General features: G+C 26.6%; 1 protein-coding gene across 1 annotated transcript; it reads right to left on the bottom strand.

Annotated features, from left to right (window-relative positions):
* Nucleotides 1-7,754: 7,754 nt before the first annotated feature.
* On the bottom strand, nt 7,755-12,395 carry LOC107482241 (protein LIGHT-DEPENDENT SHORT HYPOCOTYLS 10-like). The gene is made up of 2 exons (XM_016102671.3): nt 11,718-12,395; nt 7,755-8,009 (listed from the first exon to the last, which is right to left on the bottom strand). The coding sequence occupies exon 1, from the start codon at nt 12,366-12,368 to the stop codon at nt 11,742-11,744; it is 627 nt and encodes a 208-aa protein (XP_015958157.3). The 5' UTR covers nt 12,369-12,395; the 3' UTR covers nt 7,755-8,009; nt 11,718-11,741.
* Between the last annotated feature and the right edge of the window lie 7,334 nt (nt 12,396-19,729).

The raw sequence follows: 19,729 nt of genomic DNA, 5'->3' as shown, positions 1-19,729 counted from the left end.
TCATTTCTAAGACTTAGCTTAAATTCAAATCATTAGTTAAAAAATAAGTATTCATAATTTTTTTTGGTATACAGGTATTCATCATTTTAAATAATCTTGAAGGATTTAGATCTTTTAAATTTTAAATTTTACTTTAGAGAGTAAAGTATGATCTATCACAATTTATTTTATAAGTGGAACTAAGAAAAAACATGAGAGATCAAATATTTAATGGTAAAAAATTTCACTTTATCTTCTAAAATAAAAATTTAAAATTTAAAATATTTAAATTCAATTTGAAATGTGTTTTTATTATAAAGGGTTTTTTTTTTGTCAAACATCATACAGCTTAATTAACTGGTTAGTATGGTGTCATTAGTTAACTATAGATTGTTAAATAAAATCCAAATTATAATTTGGACCTAGACCTGGAGGGAGAAAAAAATGAAACCAGCATTTCTAGTACCATTGTTATTTACTTCAGGATCAGTAATGGGCTTGGTTTTAATTGTATGGAGAAGTGCACCAATGGTCCATTTATGACACTTTATCAGTTCAATTGAAATAACTTCGCTGGGGCAGACGCATTGTACCAATGGCCAATATATTGTCCTTAAAATAGCCACATTCCAAGTTCGAATTCTAGCTGTAGTTGGGTAGTAACTAGTAATAGAATCTTTAGTGTGTGTGAGTGAGTGAATGTTTGGTAAGGTGTAGTTTATGAGATGAAAATTTCTAATTCTCAACTCTTTCTTAAATACAATATCAAAATATCCTCCTTTCGAATAGTAGCATAGTGTATACTTTAGAAACTAAACTAGTATAACACGTTATATGCAGATTGCCTAATTCGAAAAAAATTTAAATCTTGATTCAGAATTTTATTTTTGGGATATTTCTCTTAGAGGGATTAGTAACATTCTAATTAATGATAAACAAAAAGCTTCTTTATCCAATTTAATTCGTAATTAGGGTTTTTTTTTTTTTTTNNTTATTATTATTATCATAAAAAATAATAATAAATCACTAAAAAATAATAATAAATTATTACACATTATTGTTATTAAAAATTATTAATAAATTATTCTCATTAATTTACCAATATAATAATAATAATAATAATAATAGATCTGCTAGTAAAAGAAAAATAATATATAAAACATCATCATTACCAGGCACGAACCGACATAGGAAATGGGAGGCACTTGTCCCACCGAAATTTTAATTTTTTTTTTAAATTATACCTATATGTAATATGTTTTTCTCGATATTTTAAATAATTTTGTTATAAATAAACTAAGTTTAATTATTCAAAATTTTAATTATTATTTATTTATTTTTTCAGTATTTTAATTATTAGTTAATTTATTTAAATTTAATCTTTTTTCATTCTAAAGTTTCAGCCACCACTCCCTTATTTCTTTAAACTCTTTTTTTAGTTTTTTTTAATTATTATTAATATTAAAGTAAAAAAAATAAAATAATATGATACCAATTTTTTCATTATTTATTAGTTTCTTATTTTTATTTTTGGTCTAGTGATCATCATCAAAAAATAAATTATAAAATTTTTATATTTTATTATATAATTCTCTATAACTCTATGTATCTTCTAATTTCATTATTTTTCTTCTAATATTTTTAATTACAAATTTTAATTCAAACAATTATAGTTTAGGTATTAATCTAATATTTTATTTTTTTCATGACTTTATATATTTTATTTTATTCTTAATTTATTCATTCTTATTACTTATTTTTTTATTTTTTGTTCTATTATATATACCTATGTTGCATATAAAATTTTAAAATAAATTGATTAATTTACTAATTTAGAATATATTTTTTATAGTTAGAAATAGTAATGAAAAAATATTTTAGTTATAATATATAATTAAACAGATGCATAAAATCTTTCATCTAACATTATATCAAAATTAAATTAATTAAAAAATATATAACAAATTTAATTATTTAAAAAAAGAATGAAAAAATTGTAAATTATATTTTTATTATTTTATATAAACATACTTTTCATATACAAATTTAATTTTTCTAGTATTTATATATAATTCTAGTTTCAAGTTATAAATATTAGTGTATCATTAGGCGCTAATGTACCAATTAATTCAATTTTTTTATTATTAAATATGTATAAAAAAATTATAAGAAGACTCAAACAGATAACTTTTAAGTAAGTGTAAAAAGATTATACTATTTATACACATCATATAATTCCAAATAAAATATGAAATTTCATTCACGGCTTGGAGTTGTGTAATTTATTCTATTAATCTATTCTTTTTTGTAAATTTTTTTTATATTTTTATTTTTAAATATTTAGTAAATATTATAAAAATAAAAATCAATAAACGTGAATGAGAGATTCGTCGCCGACAAATATTCGTGCACCATAATACTACATCTAACAATAATTTTGCTAGTTAAACAATAAAAATTTTAAAACAATAAAAACAATAGACTACATACTCAATCCACTAAATATAAAAATAACATCTGATATAATTATTCTACCGTATTTTCAATTTCACTTTCTTATTTTACCTTTTTTTCAAATTTAAACTCTATTTTCACCTACTCCTAACGTTAACTCTATTTTTTCACCGCATCACCTCACTGCCGTCTTTCCTATCACCGGAAACGAATCTTCTCAGCTCCGCTCTTGTCCGTCGTTGCTAACCCGCTTAGGAGAATTGCAGTTCTCCCGTTGCTCGGACGCCGCACCACTGCTACTATGTCACCGCTGGCACAGTCGCGTCTTCTCCCCATCCTTTGCACACCGCCCATTTCAAAGCCCACGAAGTGACGTCGCACTGTCGCCGAGCCAGAGACTTTCTTCCGCCGCTGTTCTAACGTTGCACCTCTGTCCTTACTTCCACGCTGTTGTGTCATTTTTCCGCCACTTTCATCGCGTGTCGTTTTACTTCGTTCATCCCAAATAGTATGACCCAAATAAATTGTCACGCGATACGACGGTACTAACGGCCGGGCACGCACCTCGTGGACGGACGAGCAGCTCGTGAAAGCTCTCCTTCCGATGGTGGCGGAGATTTGTGTAGGCGAATCAGCGGCGCACTGTAAATACCTAGCGGCGGAAATATGAACGACAGGCAGTTAGAAAAAATAGAAAGTGATGTCGTTTAATTTGAAAAAATGATTCAAAAATAAAAAAGGATTTAAAATTATGACTAAACCTAATTAATTCAAAATTTGATTTTTAAAATTAAAATTAACTTATAAATTATTCAAAAAAAAGAAAGGCGTTATTTCTCTATATTTGTTCATCTACGAAAATAACAAAATTATATCATTCTTTCGTATTCACCTCAAACACAATCATTTGCAAATTAAAATTTGTAAGTATCCAGCATTTGTAAAAGGTGTAAATTTCATGTTCATAATGCTGTATATTTAAGACGAAGAAAACATTGTACGAAAAAAAGAAAAAACTCTACAACGACCAAGCAAATTAAGTCCAATTAAGTTATTGCACATATATTTTTTTTCATTTTTTTATTGTAGTTGTTATGTTACTATCATTGTCACCTTTTTCTTATTTTTTTATTCTTTTTCTTTTTATTTTTTTTATTTGATTTTTTTTGTACCTCTTTGATTATCATTATCATTATCATCATCTTTATCATTTTCTTCTTAGTTAAATATTACACAATTAATTTAACAATTTATTTAGTTATAAATGACACGGTTAAAAATTTTCAATGTCAAAATTAAAAAAATTTATGTGTCACAGTCAAAAGATTTTGGAGCTATTTTTCTATTAAATTCTGCACAATTTAAAACTCTCATTCCTCATCTTTATCATCATCATCTTATTTCACATTCTCATAATTCTTGTTTCACCCTCTTAATAAGAACTTGTATCACAGATTCACGGTTAAAAAAAATTTTTGTGTCAAAATTAAGAAACTTTTTATATCACAGTTAAAACATGTTGATGCTATTTATTATGTTGAATTTTACATAATTCAAAACATCTTATCCACCTCTTCTTCTTCATTTTAATACTTTTAATACCACACAATCAATTCAGTGATAAATAACACATAAATTTTTTATAAATGATATAAAAAAATGTTAAAGAATCAAAAGTCCAAAACCTTAACTCATTCTACCAATAAAATACATTCAAATATGTTTTAGAATAAAAAATACGTTAATTTGTTGTAAATAACACAGAAATGACTAAACCTCTTATATATGAATCCAATACCATCCAACTAGTTCGGTAATAAGAAAAGTACATCATTTAGTTGGAAATGACACAGATAATAAATTTTTATATTACGATTAAGAAATTTCGGTGTCAAAATTAAGAAATTTATTTCTATGTCATGGTTAAAAAATTTTAATGCTATTTTTCTAATATATTATGCACAATTCAAAACTCTCTTTCTTCATCATTGTCTTCTCCTTTTTCTTCTTTTTCCTTCTTCTTCTGGTTTTACATTCTCATAATTCTTATTTCATACTCTTAACAATAATCTGTGTCATGGTTAAGAAATGTCAGTGTCAAAATTGAGAAACTTCTATGTCACCATTAAAAAATTTTGGTGTTATTTTCAGATAAATTCTGCATCTTCTTCTTCTCTTCTTCATCTTCTCCTTCTTGTTTTACCTTCTCGTATTCTTCTTATTTTACCCTCTTAACAAGAATAAAAAAAGAAAAAAAATACATAATGCTACAAAACCACCAAGAAAATGAGGAGGAAAAGAAAAAAAATTCAGCAATAGCAGAGCAACAAAAAAAAGGGAAGAAAACACGCAACGAAGAAAAAGAGACATTCATATTAAAGAATGTGGGATATGCGTTAGTGGAGAGTTGGAGTGTGTCTAACACACTCTCACTAATAAAATTGATTTTTGTTGGTTTTGGGTCAATTTAATTGGACATTGTTATCAAAAAAACTTGGACGTATAGCAGGACTGAAAGTATAATTAGACTTTGTTTGATTAAACTTTTCGAAAATATGGTTGTGCTTTTCAAAAGCACAAGCACATCGTTTTACGTTTGGTAAATAAAAAAGTTCATGTGCTTATACTTGTAGCTTTTAAATATTAGTGGTACTTTTGAAAATACCTAAGAAGAGCTTTTTAAAGTTGGTTCGTGCTTATCAAAATTAAAAAATCTAATACAACCTCATACATTAATGTCTATTATAGTATTTTTAAATTTTAAAAACTATTTTGCCAAAAGCATTTGTTGTTATTTGTCTTTATTAAACACTACAAGAAAATGGATTTTGCGTCAGATGTTAGCGGCGGGTTTATCGGCTAATTTACTGGTGAATTTACCGGCAGACTTGACAATAAATTCGTTGGATATACAAGTTATCGTCGGATTCAATTTTCCGATGATAAATTCGCTGCTAATAATTAGAGGGAAAAAAAAAGAAAAATTGCTGCGATCGTTACCATCGGATTTAGGGGAGCAAAAAAATCAGACAGTAACGAAATTAAATGAAACGTGCCATTTTAGTCACAGGCTATGCGTTATCGACATATATTTTTCACGGTAAATCTGCCGATAAAATTGACCATAAATTCGAATTTGGGTACCCTTCCCTTCCATTTTTGCAACATCATCAACCTCACTTCTCCCCCATTTCTCTTCCTCTCTCGCTGTCAGCCCCCAATCATCACCATTTGCTATCGTTTCGTCAGTCACCGCCACCCCACTCGCTCTCATCGCTGGTCGTTGTCGCGCCTCAACGTTGCTGCGTCCTGCACTGCACTCGTTCAATAGCGTTAGCGCCTCCTGCTCCACACTCGTTCATCTTCGTCACGGCCTCCTCCCGCAGCTTCATCATCGCCACCTCGTCATTTCTTCCTTCTTTCGTCGCCACCTTCTGTACTAAATTCCTTTCTCTATTTAGTTTGTTTTGATTTTTTTAACGTTTGGGGATTAGGATTTGTATGTTGTTTGAAATTTTTTTAAAATTGTTAATCTTCTGAATTTGTATGTCTACTTGTTTAATTATTTGTGCAATTATTGCTTAATTTTTTGTTTGGAATTTAGAGTTTGTTTATTTTTTTGTTTAATTGTTTGATATACATATACATATATATACTGTTGCTGCTTGCCTCTTTTACTTAATAAATTAAATTGGATGAGGATACATTTGTTATTGTTTTTATTCTGATTGATTTATTTTATGTCGTGTTTATTCCTCTTATTATTTGAGTATTCTTAGAGTAATTAATAGGATAATAATACATTAGTTATTGTTTGTTGGGTGATTGGGGGATTTTTAGGGCTTTAGATCTTCCCTTGTTTTTTTAATGGGATTGATAGAGTGCAAATATCTTTTTTATTGTTTAATATGGTTCATATTTTCATACATACATGTTATTACCGTAATTACTCTTGTTAAAGCCTCTACTTTGTTATAGATTACATTAGGTCTGTTTAGTTTGATTAACATATAAAGTAAGTTTCTCTAGGTCGATGTAACAAGCATGTATCATGTATGTTATATAAGTATCCCTTTTATTATTTCTTCAAATTTCTAATCTATTATAATTTCATGTCTGATTATAAATTTAAAAATTTTAATTTTATTTTTAATTTTTATTTTATATCTTTATATTCATATAATTGATTATTTGAATTTTGGACATCCTAACATTGAAGAGAAACAATATGATAACATGTCTAAGAGTGTATGTTGCTCATAATTTTATCATTCTCGTTCTGATTTTGTCTCTAAAAAAAGTTTTAAATCCGTGACCCATCGTCCCATACAGTCTATGTACAATTAATTCGAGATTGGAAGACATTGTGCTGTAGTTTCAATCTCATATGGATTTCATATTTTTGTCTCAAGCTTATAAAGTGTATACAATTTACAAATATAGCAGTAATAGACTGTGCTATAGATTAGTTTTAGAAGTTGTTTAGTCTTAATATCATAAATAGCTTGGTACGATTGATTCTTTATGTAATATAATACATTAATATAATTTAATCTCTAATGTTCATCAGTATTGTTCTTTTGATTTCAAATTTAATTTTGGTTCAATTTTTATAATTGAAAGTTTGCTGGATTTCAAATTTAATTTTTCTGTTTAATTGAATTTTATAAATTTAGAAATTATTAAATTTAAATCGTTGGATTTATCGAAAAAATTCTAACGGTAACAAACTTTAAAATTTCACTAATTAAAAGTTTATATCCACCACTAAATCCGTCAGTAATTAGCGACATAATAAAAAATCCATTAATAAATAATTACCGACAAAATTTATACCGTTGAATTTATTCCGTCACTAAATTCGACGATAAACAGATTATTAGTAAATTTTTTTAATAAATTCATCGATAAATCAGATGGTATCCGACGACTTTCTTATAATAAAAAAAATTATTTTTAATTTAATTTATCAAACAATATTACAATTTTTAAAAAATTATCTTTTAAAGATTTACTTTTATAAACTACTTTTAAAAAATAAAAATTTTACCAAACTAAACCTTAATAATTCTCAATATATTGTATCCTAGCTTTGGCCTTTACAAAATCCCTTATTATTAGCATGCACTTACTTGTAAAAAATTGGAAGCTTAATATAAAACGTTAAGAAAAAGGTATATCATGAATTAAGATGGTACGAAAGTAAAGAAAGCTGAACGCTGATGTTTTAATTAAACAGATAGCAGGAATTAAATTAAACTAGGAACTATCACTAAAATATACATAAGGCACATACATAGAACAGTAAAGCCCACTAGGCATATAGCTAGGCAACCATTATTTATGTTTTTTTGGGAGAATTATACATAATAAATTGCATTGCAAATTTGCAATGCAAGATTGTACATCATATATATGATCTAGCCAACATGCATGCAAGTTTTAATTAATTTACTGGGATTAAACTGGTAAAACAAGATTATTACTCTTATATTCCAAACTAGTAAGTGGCATATATGGTGATGATGCTCTTTATCAAATTGTCAGGTCCTATCCAACAATTTGTCCTTGTAGCCCTGTATGCAAAAATATTCAAGTAACTGCTTAATTACTTGCAATAACCCTTCCAACTAAGATAATTTGGTGCAATGCTCTTTCTAAAAGATTTAACACAAATTAAATTAATTGAAAATGACTGTAGAAATATTGGCTGCATCATGTACAATTAAACTCAATCTTTTCATATTTATAGAAAATGACAACTTTTCTATGCTAAAAACTGAAATTAATTTTTCCTCGAAAAATTATCCTTCAAAACAATCATCTTGGTTGGTCTAGCTAATATTCAAAGTCATCCTAATATGACATTGGCCATTATTTACTATTTTTGCATAAATAACCTGAGATCCATAACTTGTTCACAACAGTATAATTCTAAAGGGTTAATATATATACACGCCTTTAAATTAAACACAAAACACTTAAAGAAAGAGCTATTAATACATAAAAATCTGATATATATCAGCAAGAATAGATTGTAATTCAATAGACAGATTTAGGTGACCAAGAAAAACTTGGGCCAAAGTATTTGTGTATTTGAGTATTTGAGGTGAGTTAGATTTTATGATTATATTGGAATTAAACTATTGTTGAAGACAATCATTCACGTGCTTTATCTTATTAACTTAAATATTTTTTATTAACTAACTTCATGATGCCAATGAGTAATAGCTCAAATGGTATAATCTCTCCATACTCACATAAGAGGTTGCGGATTTCAGTTTCCTATTTTTGGAAAAAAAAAAAAAACTAACTTCATGATATGAAAATCCTAAGATTTTATATCTTTAGCATTATAGATGAAGTTTGCTCGTCTCAATTCACTATAGCCAAAATTCATAATAACATGTTATAGTTTGTTTGGTGGGATTCTAAAAAAATATTTTTTTTGAGTTATTTTGTGGTTTAATTATTTTATTAATCTTTAAGGTTTTATTAAAATTTTAATTAGATCTTTATTTTTTTTAATCAGATGCATACACTATTTTTAATTTTATAATTAAGTTTTCCTTAGCATAAAAAGTGTTAAAATTAATTGAATATTTATCTACAAATTAAAGGTATCCACAATTAAGAACCTAACTAGATGTTTAACAACATATATTTTAAGAAAAATATTTTGTTAATTTTAATATTTTTGACATGAAAATGACCTAATTACAATAGAAACCCAATTCAAAAAAAAAAAGTATAAGGATCTAACTAAAAATTTGGTAAAATTATAAGGACTAACAGAGTAATTAAACTTTCTTTTAAAAGATCTTTTAAAAAGTGAAAGTAATTTTGTGTTTGAATATTTCATGCAAAAAGATTTTTTTTATCTATTAACTATGTTTAGATGCAATAATATAAAAGTATTTTTTGTTTATTTATTACGTAAAAAATATTTTTTTAAAAAAATATAAATTATAACTTCTCAAAAAATATTTTTTATATTTTTTTAATATTTTTAATTTTACTACTAAAAATTTATCAAATATATTAAAAAATAAAAAAATTATTAAAAAAATCTTTTTCTATGAACTTAATCGCATCCAAATAAGTACATAGGTTTCTTTCATTTTAAAAACTTGTATTCTTATGATAGAAGGAAATACTTTCTTACACATTATTAACTCAATATAATAAAAAAAATTGAGATATATAGAATAGAAGTTGGGAGAGGAGTAGATATAGAGACTTGAAGACGTGAAGGTCTCACTTTCTCAAAAGCTTTAACCTACTATATTAATTAGCTAGGTAGATTTAGTATTTAAAAAGCTCAATTATGATATCAAGTTTAAGTGTAAATATATATTTTGTTTTTCTGAAAAACAGAATGTTAAATCGATTTAAGAAGAGAAAACTTTCAATACTAAAATAAATCATTTAGATCAGAGTTCATTAATCATGATATCATATATAGTTCTTAAAATTAAACTTGTTGACATTAAAATTTTATATTAATTAAAATGTGATTTTATTTTATCTTTCTAAACATTATGTGATACAAGAAAATGTGGATAAAGGTATATAATAATGAGTTTATTACACTATAATTCTTTGTCTTTGACATCATGTGCATTTCAATATTTCAATTTTAAAAGATCAGAAAACAATGAACATTTTAATTAAAATAAGTACATTTTTCATTGAACATTATTAAATGTGTTAATTTAAAAAAAATGATTAAAATTATTAAACAAAAGAGTAATTTTTTATACAAAGCATAAAAAATTATGATACCAACGCATTTATTATTTTAGAAGTTTAAAAAAATTTCTTAGTATGTAATGGTCATCTTAACAAACCAAAATTTATACATGTCCATAAGTTAGATAAATTGAAGTGGCCCTCAGCATCTTCTCTATTAGGCTACCTCAGTATAAAAACACTATGATTGAAAAGGTCACAAGACAAATTAAAAGGGCATGCCAAAGACAACAAAGAAAGACGCAATTTTTAGCATCCAACAATATAATGGCAACAAATGAATAAATATATAATACAAATAAATTTGCTTTATACAAAACCCCCCTCTCTCTCTATAAATATATATATATTACCAAATATATAAATATGAGTACTTTCTAGGTCATATTGTTGTTTGTTGATGTAATCACATGCACGTATGACATATATAAAGAGCAAGCAATAAACTCATCACATAGGACACAGACATGGGGAGCACAAAAAATCTCAGAAGATCAGAAAAGGCCCCTATATTACAATAAAGTAAACATCTGAGGGAGTATTTAATTAATTAGGAAACTGCACCAAATAGTATTTTGAAATGATAAGAGAGAGAAAGAAGAGAGAGACACACACTATTAATTTATAATCCAATCATGAGTATTCCATTTTACCTTTGGTTAGTAAAAGTTAAAAACAAATATTTTTGTTTCTGACCAAAACAAAAATCTAATCAACAATGCAAATTAGGGTTTTCATCTTGTTTCTAGGGTTTTGTTGTATACTTAAAGTGGTAACAAATTAAACTGAACAAATGGTTTTTAATAATTCTATACTAATGGGTAATCTTTTATTGCCTCTCTCTTTGTGACCCTCATTGATAAAAAAATTTTGATGGATGCTACATTAATGTCAAAGAAAATTGAGGATTAGAAAGAAGATATGTTATAATAATCCAGAGTTATATTCTTTTGAAGCTCAATAAATATGGATCAAGGAACAGAATCATTAATATTTTGTACTGAATTAGACACTTGATAAATATATTATTTTAAACCCTAATTTGTTAGATAATAATACCAAATAAAATAACTTAATGAATTTGTTATCTTAATAATATCAACAAGTGTTCTGTTAATAAAACCCCATAACAATAGGAATAGAGATTAAAGTTGACAACTGTATATAAAACTATAAAATCAATTATCCCGTGGATATTTTAAGCAATTTTATTTTATTATTTTTTAATTATAGATCATGAGGAATGTTCTAGTCTTACATGTTAAATTAATTTTTTAGCAGCATATAATAAATTAAAATTGATATTGAATCTCAGATTCAAACATTTAAAGGGTTGAATGAAGTTGAAGATAATTGCATGATATAGTTAGATTATAATACAAAAAATATTATCAACACTAAAAAAACTAATTATTTAATTATTTTAAATATATATTAAAAATAACTGATTTAATAACTTTTTTTTTTGTTTGGACTTATGATAAGGCAGCAATTAAGAAGAGGTATTGATAAAAGATAAAAGAGTAATTTACCATGGAAGATGGTATTGAGAAGATTCAAGAAGTGAAATCCTTGAAAGGTAGTTTTGCAATAGTAGGAGCGGTGGCCTTAAGGCGAAGTTGGTGGTGCTGCTTTTTCTTCTTCTTCTTGTTGTAAGGGATCCCTCTGGCCTTGGATTGGCAGTCCTTGACCTCACGCAGGTAGAGGCGGATGGCTCCGCCTCCGAAGGGGTTAGTGTCAGGGGATCCGCCGTGCTCCTCGTAGGCAGCGCGGAGGCGTCCGATGAGGGCGTCGAGGCTGCCCCAAGCCTGGCGGAGGGGGCAGGCGCAAGGAGCGGGAGGAGAGGGGTGGCCGAAGAAGATGCAAGCGTGTAGGTGAACTTTGGTTTTGCCGAACTGGTCGAGGTAGCGGAGGAAGTCGAGAACGTGGTTGTAGTTGCAGTGAGAGAGTGAGACAGGAGGTGACTGGTTCTTCAGGTATTGGCCGAACGTGTTCCAGTCTCGCCGCTTCTGAGACTCGTAGCGGCTCAGCGGCTGCGGCTGGGGCTGTTCAGTGGAGGACATGGCTACTGTATGTATGTAGTGGTTATTAGAAATTACAAATGTGCAGTGTTTCGTAGAACACATCATGGATATAACTTCCCCTCTCTTCTGACAACACATCGCATGGGTCCCTTCTTGCATTGCTCTCTTTCTTCTCTTCTAATTTCTAATTACCAAGGAAAAGTATGAGGATATTTATTCAATGTGTATAATAGAAATTTATAACGTATTAGAGATATAACTATTAGGGTTATTTTTTTTTATCAGCTGAAGCTTTTGGGATAAGTAGTATCATGATATGGTATTAAAGCGTTAGATCCAAAAATCAAGAGTTCCATCATTGTTGAACCCAAAATTAATTAGCGAGATCCAATTACTAATTATCATCACTCTATAACGCTCTTAATTACATTTTCTTCCATCTAAACACATATGTTTATGCCATTATCTTCTATGAAAAATGTCGGAGGTTAATAAATTTTGTGATTTGTAATTATCAACTAGTTATTATTAATATTTTTAGTAGTATAAAATTATATAAAATTACTTTTTTTTATTGATTAAGTACTAACCAAATTTTAATAAAAATATCAATTTTTTAAATTTTCTCACCTTTTATTATATTCACATTACACATACATGTTATACGTGCTATATTATTTTCTGTTAGATGAATGTTATTAATATTTTTTATCAAAATTTATTATTTTTTTATTATTAGTATGCTGTTAAATTATTTAACTAAAGAAATTAAATTAATAACTAAATAATAACAAAAATAATAAATTATGATGATCAAGCATTTTTCTTTCTATTATATATATGCCATCTAAAAATGATAGCTTAGTTTGTCTGAAAAAAAATTCATGTCATCACTGCTAGATATATTAATTGAGATGCAAAGATTAAATACATGAGTATTAAGATCATATGAGAATATTAATAATAATAATCTTTATTCACATTCAATATAAGAAATGTTAGGTTATTGATATTCTTTCATGTAATTATTTTATATTTGAGTCAACACTAATTAATTTTTCTTTTTTATTAAAAGTATTGAACCCTAACATTAATTCTTTATTAACACAGAAGGATTTTTATTAATAGCAACTTATAAATAAGTTATTTTGTGTTTGGATTTTTAGTTATAGAAATACTTATTTTAAAGTTGTAGCGTTTGGATAAATAACTCAAAAAATACAATTTTTTTTCACAAAAAATGGATATTAAAACAACGATGATAACAAATACTTTTTAATATTAAATATTGATTTTCTATAACCTAATTACTAAAATTATATTTGTTTAGACAATTAATTCTTTATAATAGCACAATAATAATAGCAGCTATATAAAAATAAAATCACATAAAAGAAAATTAAAACTGAGATTTTATACTACACACAATATTAAATACATATTTAATAATAAAAATAGAGTGATAAAATGATAAAAAAAAATGGAAAGAATATATGCAACAGGTGGTTCAGATGGTACATTGTTTTAAAATGGTGGTGGATGGTCAATATTTTTAGCAAATAAATCATTACGTGAAAATGATGGTAGAAGACCAATACTTCTAGCAGATGGAACCTTAGATGAAAATAGTGATGGGAAACCAGTATTTCTAGTATTTTTTTACAAAGGCAATAATGAAAGTAGATTTTTTTTTGTTTTGAGGTGATTTTTTTACGGAAATAATAGAATGACTTCTCGAGGAAGAGAAGTCATATATTTTCACTTCTTCAAAAAGCTTTGAATTAACTTTTTAAAAAGTTAAAAGTTATTTTTAAAATAGTACCAAACACGCATAAAGTGACTTTTCATAATTTAAAAGTCAGAAAAAATAGCTTCTGCTACTTCCTAAACGGGCTCATAGTCGCATGACTTAATAATCTCCTATATATACTATTGAATTGAGGTAAATTTAGAGGGAAAAAATTAACTTATTTGCTTATATATAAACAATCATTTAATATGATAATAATTTTAAATAAATGAACAATTATTTGAATCAGAGAAATACGGTTCGATCACGCACACTTATAATATTCATATGCATTAGCGTATACCACAAGGTAGCATTTTGTGGAGAGATAGAGACGGAAAAATTGAAATTGAGAGACAATGACTAAGAGATAGAAATTGAAATAAATTTTAGTATTTTTTTGTACAAAGTGAGAGAAAGAAATTACAACAATAATGAAACTCTAATTTAGTTTACACAAAAAAAATAAAATTAGAATTAATTAATGAAAATAAGGATATTTTAGGTATAAAATGTTGTTAAAGTTTCAGTTTCTATCTATAAAAATTTTAGTCTCTTGTATTCTCACTTTTTGGAGCTACTAAAATACTGGACAAAAATTTTAGTACTAATCTCTAAACCAACAAACATAATACTGAATTTCAATTTCTATCTCAATACTTCAAAACAAACGCTACCTAATTATATAATTTTGCCTTTATTTATTTACCTTTTTATGTTTGAGATTCCAAATGACATATATATGCTCTGTTATATGGGTTGAGATATTAGGAATAATCAATAAAATAAGATAAAAACTTACATATAATTATTTTTATATAATATTAATAATTAAAGGGCCGTTACTTTTCGCAATAGACATTATGAACTTTGTAATGGTTTGCATAGGAACCTTCTTTTTCATAATTTTGTATAGTTTACTGGGAACCAATAGAATTAATTAGCTTAATTACTCATTATTCTGCAACTTGGTGCTCATATTCAAGTCTTGATTGATGTAGGAATTCTTTTAATGTAGCATTAATAAGTATAATATAGTCCACTACTAATCAAGTTGGTTACACACTACTGAGAATGATTTCTGGGGAGCAAAGGTATGTGTGTTAGGCATATATGCTCCAAATAAATGTGTCTAATAATATGTTTAACAGATTAATAAAACAATATTGGTCTTTTTATGCTCTGTATGTATGTGTTATGCAAATTTTAAGTAATAAAAAATAGTGATGACTTTAACAATGGCAAATAATTCAAGTGGTTTGAAATTTAATATTTAAGAGCAAAACTTTTTTTTTTTAACGAATACTAGTTTTATGTGCATCAAAATTTTTATTTTGTCAATGATAAAGAAAAAAAAACTCTGCAAAGATAAAGAAATTAAATAAACTGACTTTACTTAAATAAATTTAACATAAAAAATACTTTTCAGAATTTCAAAGTGTCATGAACATCAAATGAAAATATTTTTTATAAAATTTCGAAGTTTCAAATAAAATGAAAATTTTGATAAAGTAAAAAAAAAAAAAACTCACTCAAAATAACATCTAAAAAAGTCACTCGAATATAAAGTGTGCTTTTGAAGAGAATTTCCAACCTTTTACTCATTTATATTCCATCAATTTATAGACCAAATAGATCCAATCATTTAGCGACACATTATTCGTTCAATAGTTTGTCAAATAACTGTTCGCGCCCAATTCTATAAATCAAACTTTGTCTTTGAATTCTTTTTCGATAGCCTTTCTCGACTTTTTCCAGATCATAATCCACTTTGCCTCATTGATCACCAAAATTACATCAGTCGAGTAACAATATGATTTAACAAATGGAAGAAAAAAATATATAGATTTTAATTAACTAATTAACTTTTTTATTAGGGTGAATTATGATGTATCCTTAAAATAAAGGTTATGCCAACTCGCTCCCAATAATTCACTATAGTTACACTTCGTTATCTTAAACGCAAAAGAATTAGCTCACCTAATAACTCGTAAATTATTTTGAAATTTAGAATTTATGGACAGGGTTTTTTATTTAAATCCAATGATTATTTTCTGGTTTAGCTAAAAAAAAAAAGAAGAAGAAGGATTATATTATTGTGTATTATCTCCTAATTTCGCAGCTCAGATTGAGAAACTAAAATACTTAGAGCATTTTTAATGGTTGATTTTAATTTTATTTTATTTTGGGTACCACATAAGTATTTGTAAGATAATATATTATAAAAATTTATTTGAAATTTAATGTAAAATTTGTCGCTCTAATACTTGATTTCATTTTAATTTAACGTTACATAACAAGGTTACAATATTTATTTAATGAGTTTAATGAATATATACAAATGACAGTATTTTATTAGATTTTTTTAAAAATAATACAATATCTCCTTACTAGTACTATTATCATTTCAAAAATTATATTTAATGCAAGTTTTAATTTTAAATCAATTCTATAAAATTTAAAATTAATATTAAAAAATATTTTATTAAAATTGCTTTTACAGACACGTAATATATAGTAAAAGAGAAAATATAGGGGCAGCAGATTTATTAAAATTTGATTAGTACTTAGTCAACAAAAAAAAATTTTTTTACTATGAAATGAAATCTCATACCATTAAAAATATTATTTATGATTAATTAATTACTACAACTCATAAAATTTGTTGATTCTTAACACTCTTTTATAGCATAATTATGTATTTATCGACCGTAAAATTGCACATGAATATGTGATATACTAATTTCCCTTTCAATTTCACTGGAGTGCAAGAGAAATTAGAGAAAAGAGTTTTTTTTTTATTTTGTCCGCAGAATGCGAAATCGTGGTTGATTCATGTAATAACAAAACTAATTTCTCAGCCTAAACTTGAAAAACTTACTGCTTGGGAAACTGCGAAATAATGAAAAAAAAAAATGATGGTCAGGGTCAGCTTCAGCTATAATTGGTGGTTTCTCAGATGGCAATATCTCTTTTTGTACGATGTATGCCTTTCTTTCCAAAGTTAGCTTAAACAGGTAAAAAAACTTAGGATGCCTCCCAGACACCTCTGATCCAATGTTAACCAATTTTCAGCTCTAACGTGTCAGATTTGAGAGTACAGGTCCTAGCATGATTTGACAAATGCACCCTTAATTATTATATCACGTGCCTAGCTTCATGGTAATTAACAAGAGAGATCTTATAGGATCAGTAGAATTTATTTTTTGATTAATAATATTTAAAATATAAATTAAAAATATTATGTTAGATTATTTTCTTTTGAAAAAAAATTCAACACATAAAGTGGAACAAAGAGGACAATAATAAAAATAAATCAAACAAACAAAAAAAAAGACAAAACAAACGAACAATAATAGATATTTCTTTGTTATTCTTGGAATTACCATTAATAACAAAAGAAATTTACACTTAATTATTTTTTGTAATTCTAAGAAGACATGTTTATAATCTTTTCAATTTCTTTTTTTTTATTCTAAAAAATCTTTCTGTGTCTTTTTAACCAGATATTTTAAATAATCGCACAATACGCAATTCTTCTTTTTATTTGATATCTCGTCCAACTTTAAAAATATTTATCAGACTAAAATAATTAAATTAATAACTAGTATTTGTCAAAAACAATAAATTCTACAAATCCTTGAATTTTTCTCTATTAATAATAAGGATCAAAAAGAAAAAAATTGTAGTAGTAAAAACAATTAACTTTTAAATTTTCTTCTAATATAAAAGTCTTGATTGATTGGACAATAATTTCATGTTGCAACAAAAGAATAGAATAAAAGTAATTCCTTCTTTATGCTTATCACCAAATCAAAGAATAAAAGGAAACGTGACACATTGTTACCGAAAACAAATAGGAAACAAGACGTTATTTTGAAAGAAAGATTGGCGCAAATTACTAAATTGTGTGATGGACATGGTCCATGACTCCGTAGAGATGCCTTTAACACACATACATTACAGTGCTTGTTAGTTGAAACTTGAATCTAAGTTTTATTGCTACCTCAAATCATTTATATTGCTCTCTCCAATCTCCATTATCTTATTCCCATCCTCCCTCTCGAATAATTGTACTTTCCAATGAAGAAATAAAGGAACCAAACTGTAAAACTTTTCAGTTATCATTAATCACTTCAAGTATATATCTATCTAAGAATTCGTACGTAGATTTAAGTATGGGTAAAATTGCATTTACCTCGCTTAAAGTTTGGTAAAATTTAATTTTTTTAATTAATATTTCTAAAATTTATCTTCTGTGGCATTAACGAACGCTTCTATCTGAACACATAACATTAATCTTCCTTTAATCTAAATAAACAAAAAAAATACTATTAAGTGCGATTAGGCCCTGTAATACGCATAGGAGCAGGTCTTTGCTCTACCCGACTCTGTCCTGTCGTACAACAACTTGTATAGTACTCGCCTCACTTCTACCTGCGAATAGTAAAATGTTGAACCCTAACCTGTTCCTGTGGGTATTCGTCCCGCTCCTACCGGCTCCTATAATTATTAAAATCCAATAAATAAAATTAAATTTCAAAATTTATATAATCATCATCACATACATAACATAAATTAAAAAAACCCGTCCCGGTTGGAGCGGATAATTACCCGTCCTAAACGAGTAGAAGTAGGGTGGATACCCGCGGATTCGGGTGGTGTTGTCATCTCTAAATATGCAACCACATTGATGCTCCAAAGCAAACAATAGCATCCGAATAATAATCGACATGAATACTGGCTTTCATCAATTACGTACATGAGAGTTATGGCGGGGTCCGCCATATAAAAAATTTGATCTCATACATGCATCTCCAATATTCTCTGCAAAAGAAACCAAATTAATTAATGCTAATGAAGCATTAACCCATGAGAGTGTTTATTATGAGTCAGTTAGTTTGATTCGGATAGTATTGGTGTTTTTTATATTTATGTTTATACAAATTAATTTGGCTAGTCGATCCGCTTAAATAAATGTTGAGACTGTGTTGTTAATGTAACAATCCAAAGTATAGTTAGTTATGAATTAGTGTGTGTTTGGATTACAGTTTGTAAACGGGAGTTTGAATAAAATTGATTTTACAAACTTAGATTTTGATGAAAAGTAAGTTTGTGTTAAGTGATTTATGTTTGGCAATATTTATATCAAAATGGATTATAGTAAAATAAATGTTGTTTGGATTACACTATTCAAAATCACTTTTAGATATAAAATTACTAAAATAGACATCAACTTAAAATAATTTTTGTATATTATTTTAATTTAGATATTTAAATAGATCTTATTAGTTAATTCTATAATAAAATTAATATTTATATACTAAAATAAAAATAATATATAAAAATTGGCAAAATATACTTTTAATTAAAACTAACAAAATATAAATTTTAGAGAGTATTAAGAATAATAAAAAAATTAAATATCTATCTTGATAGTAATTAAAATAAATCAAAAAAAATTTTATGATATTTTTTATATAGTATATTTTTAGTACTTTTAGTACTCTTTTTTAGTATGCTATAATCTTTTATTATTATTATTAGGATAAAATTGGTAAAAGATAAATAAAGATTGAGTATTGATGGCTAAAAGCCCGTTGGTGAAACGCAGAAGCTTAAAATTGTTGCTTCTTGAAAACGTGGTTTTGAATGCAAAATCACTTCTGCGTTTATGATCCAAAAATTTGCCAAACCAAAAATTATAGCTTTCAGGATATCTAAACGTACT

This window comes from Arachis duranensis, chromosome 3 (genome assembly GCF_000817695.3).
Source record: "Arachis duranensis cultivar V14167 chromosome 3, aradu.V14167.gnm2.J7QH, whole genome shotgun sequence".
In the NCBI taxonomy this organism is placed as follows: Eukaryota; Viridiplantae; Streptophyta; class Magnoliopsida; order Fabales; family Fabaceae; genus Arachis; species Arachis duranensis.
The sequence above is the reverse complement of the archived record's forward strand: the minus strand, read 5'-3'. Positions and strand labels throughout refer to the sequence as shown.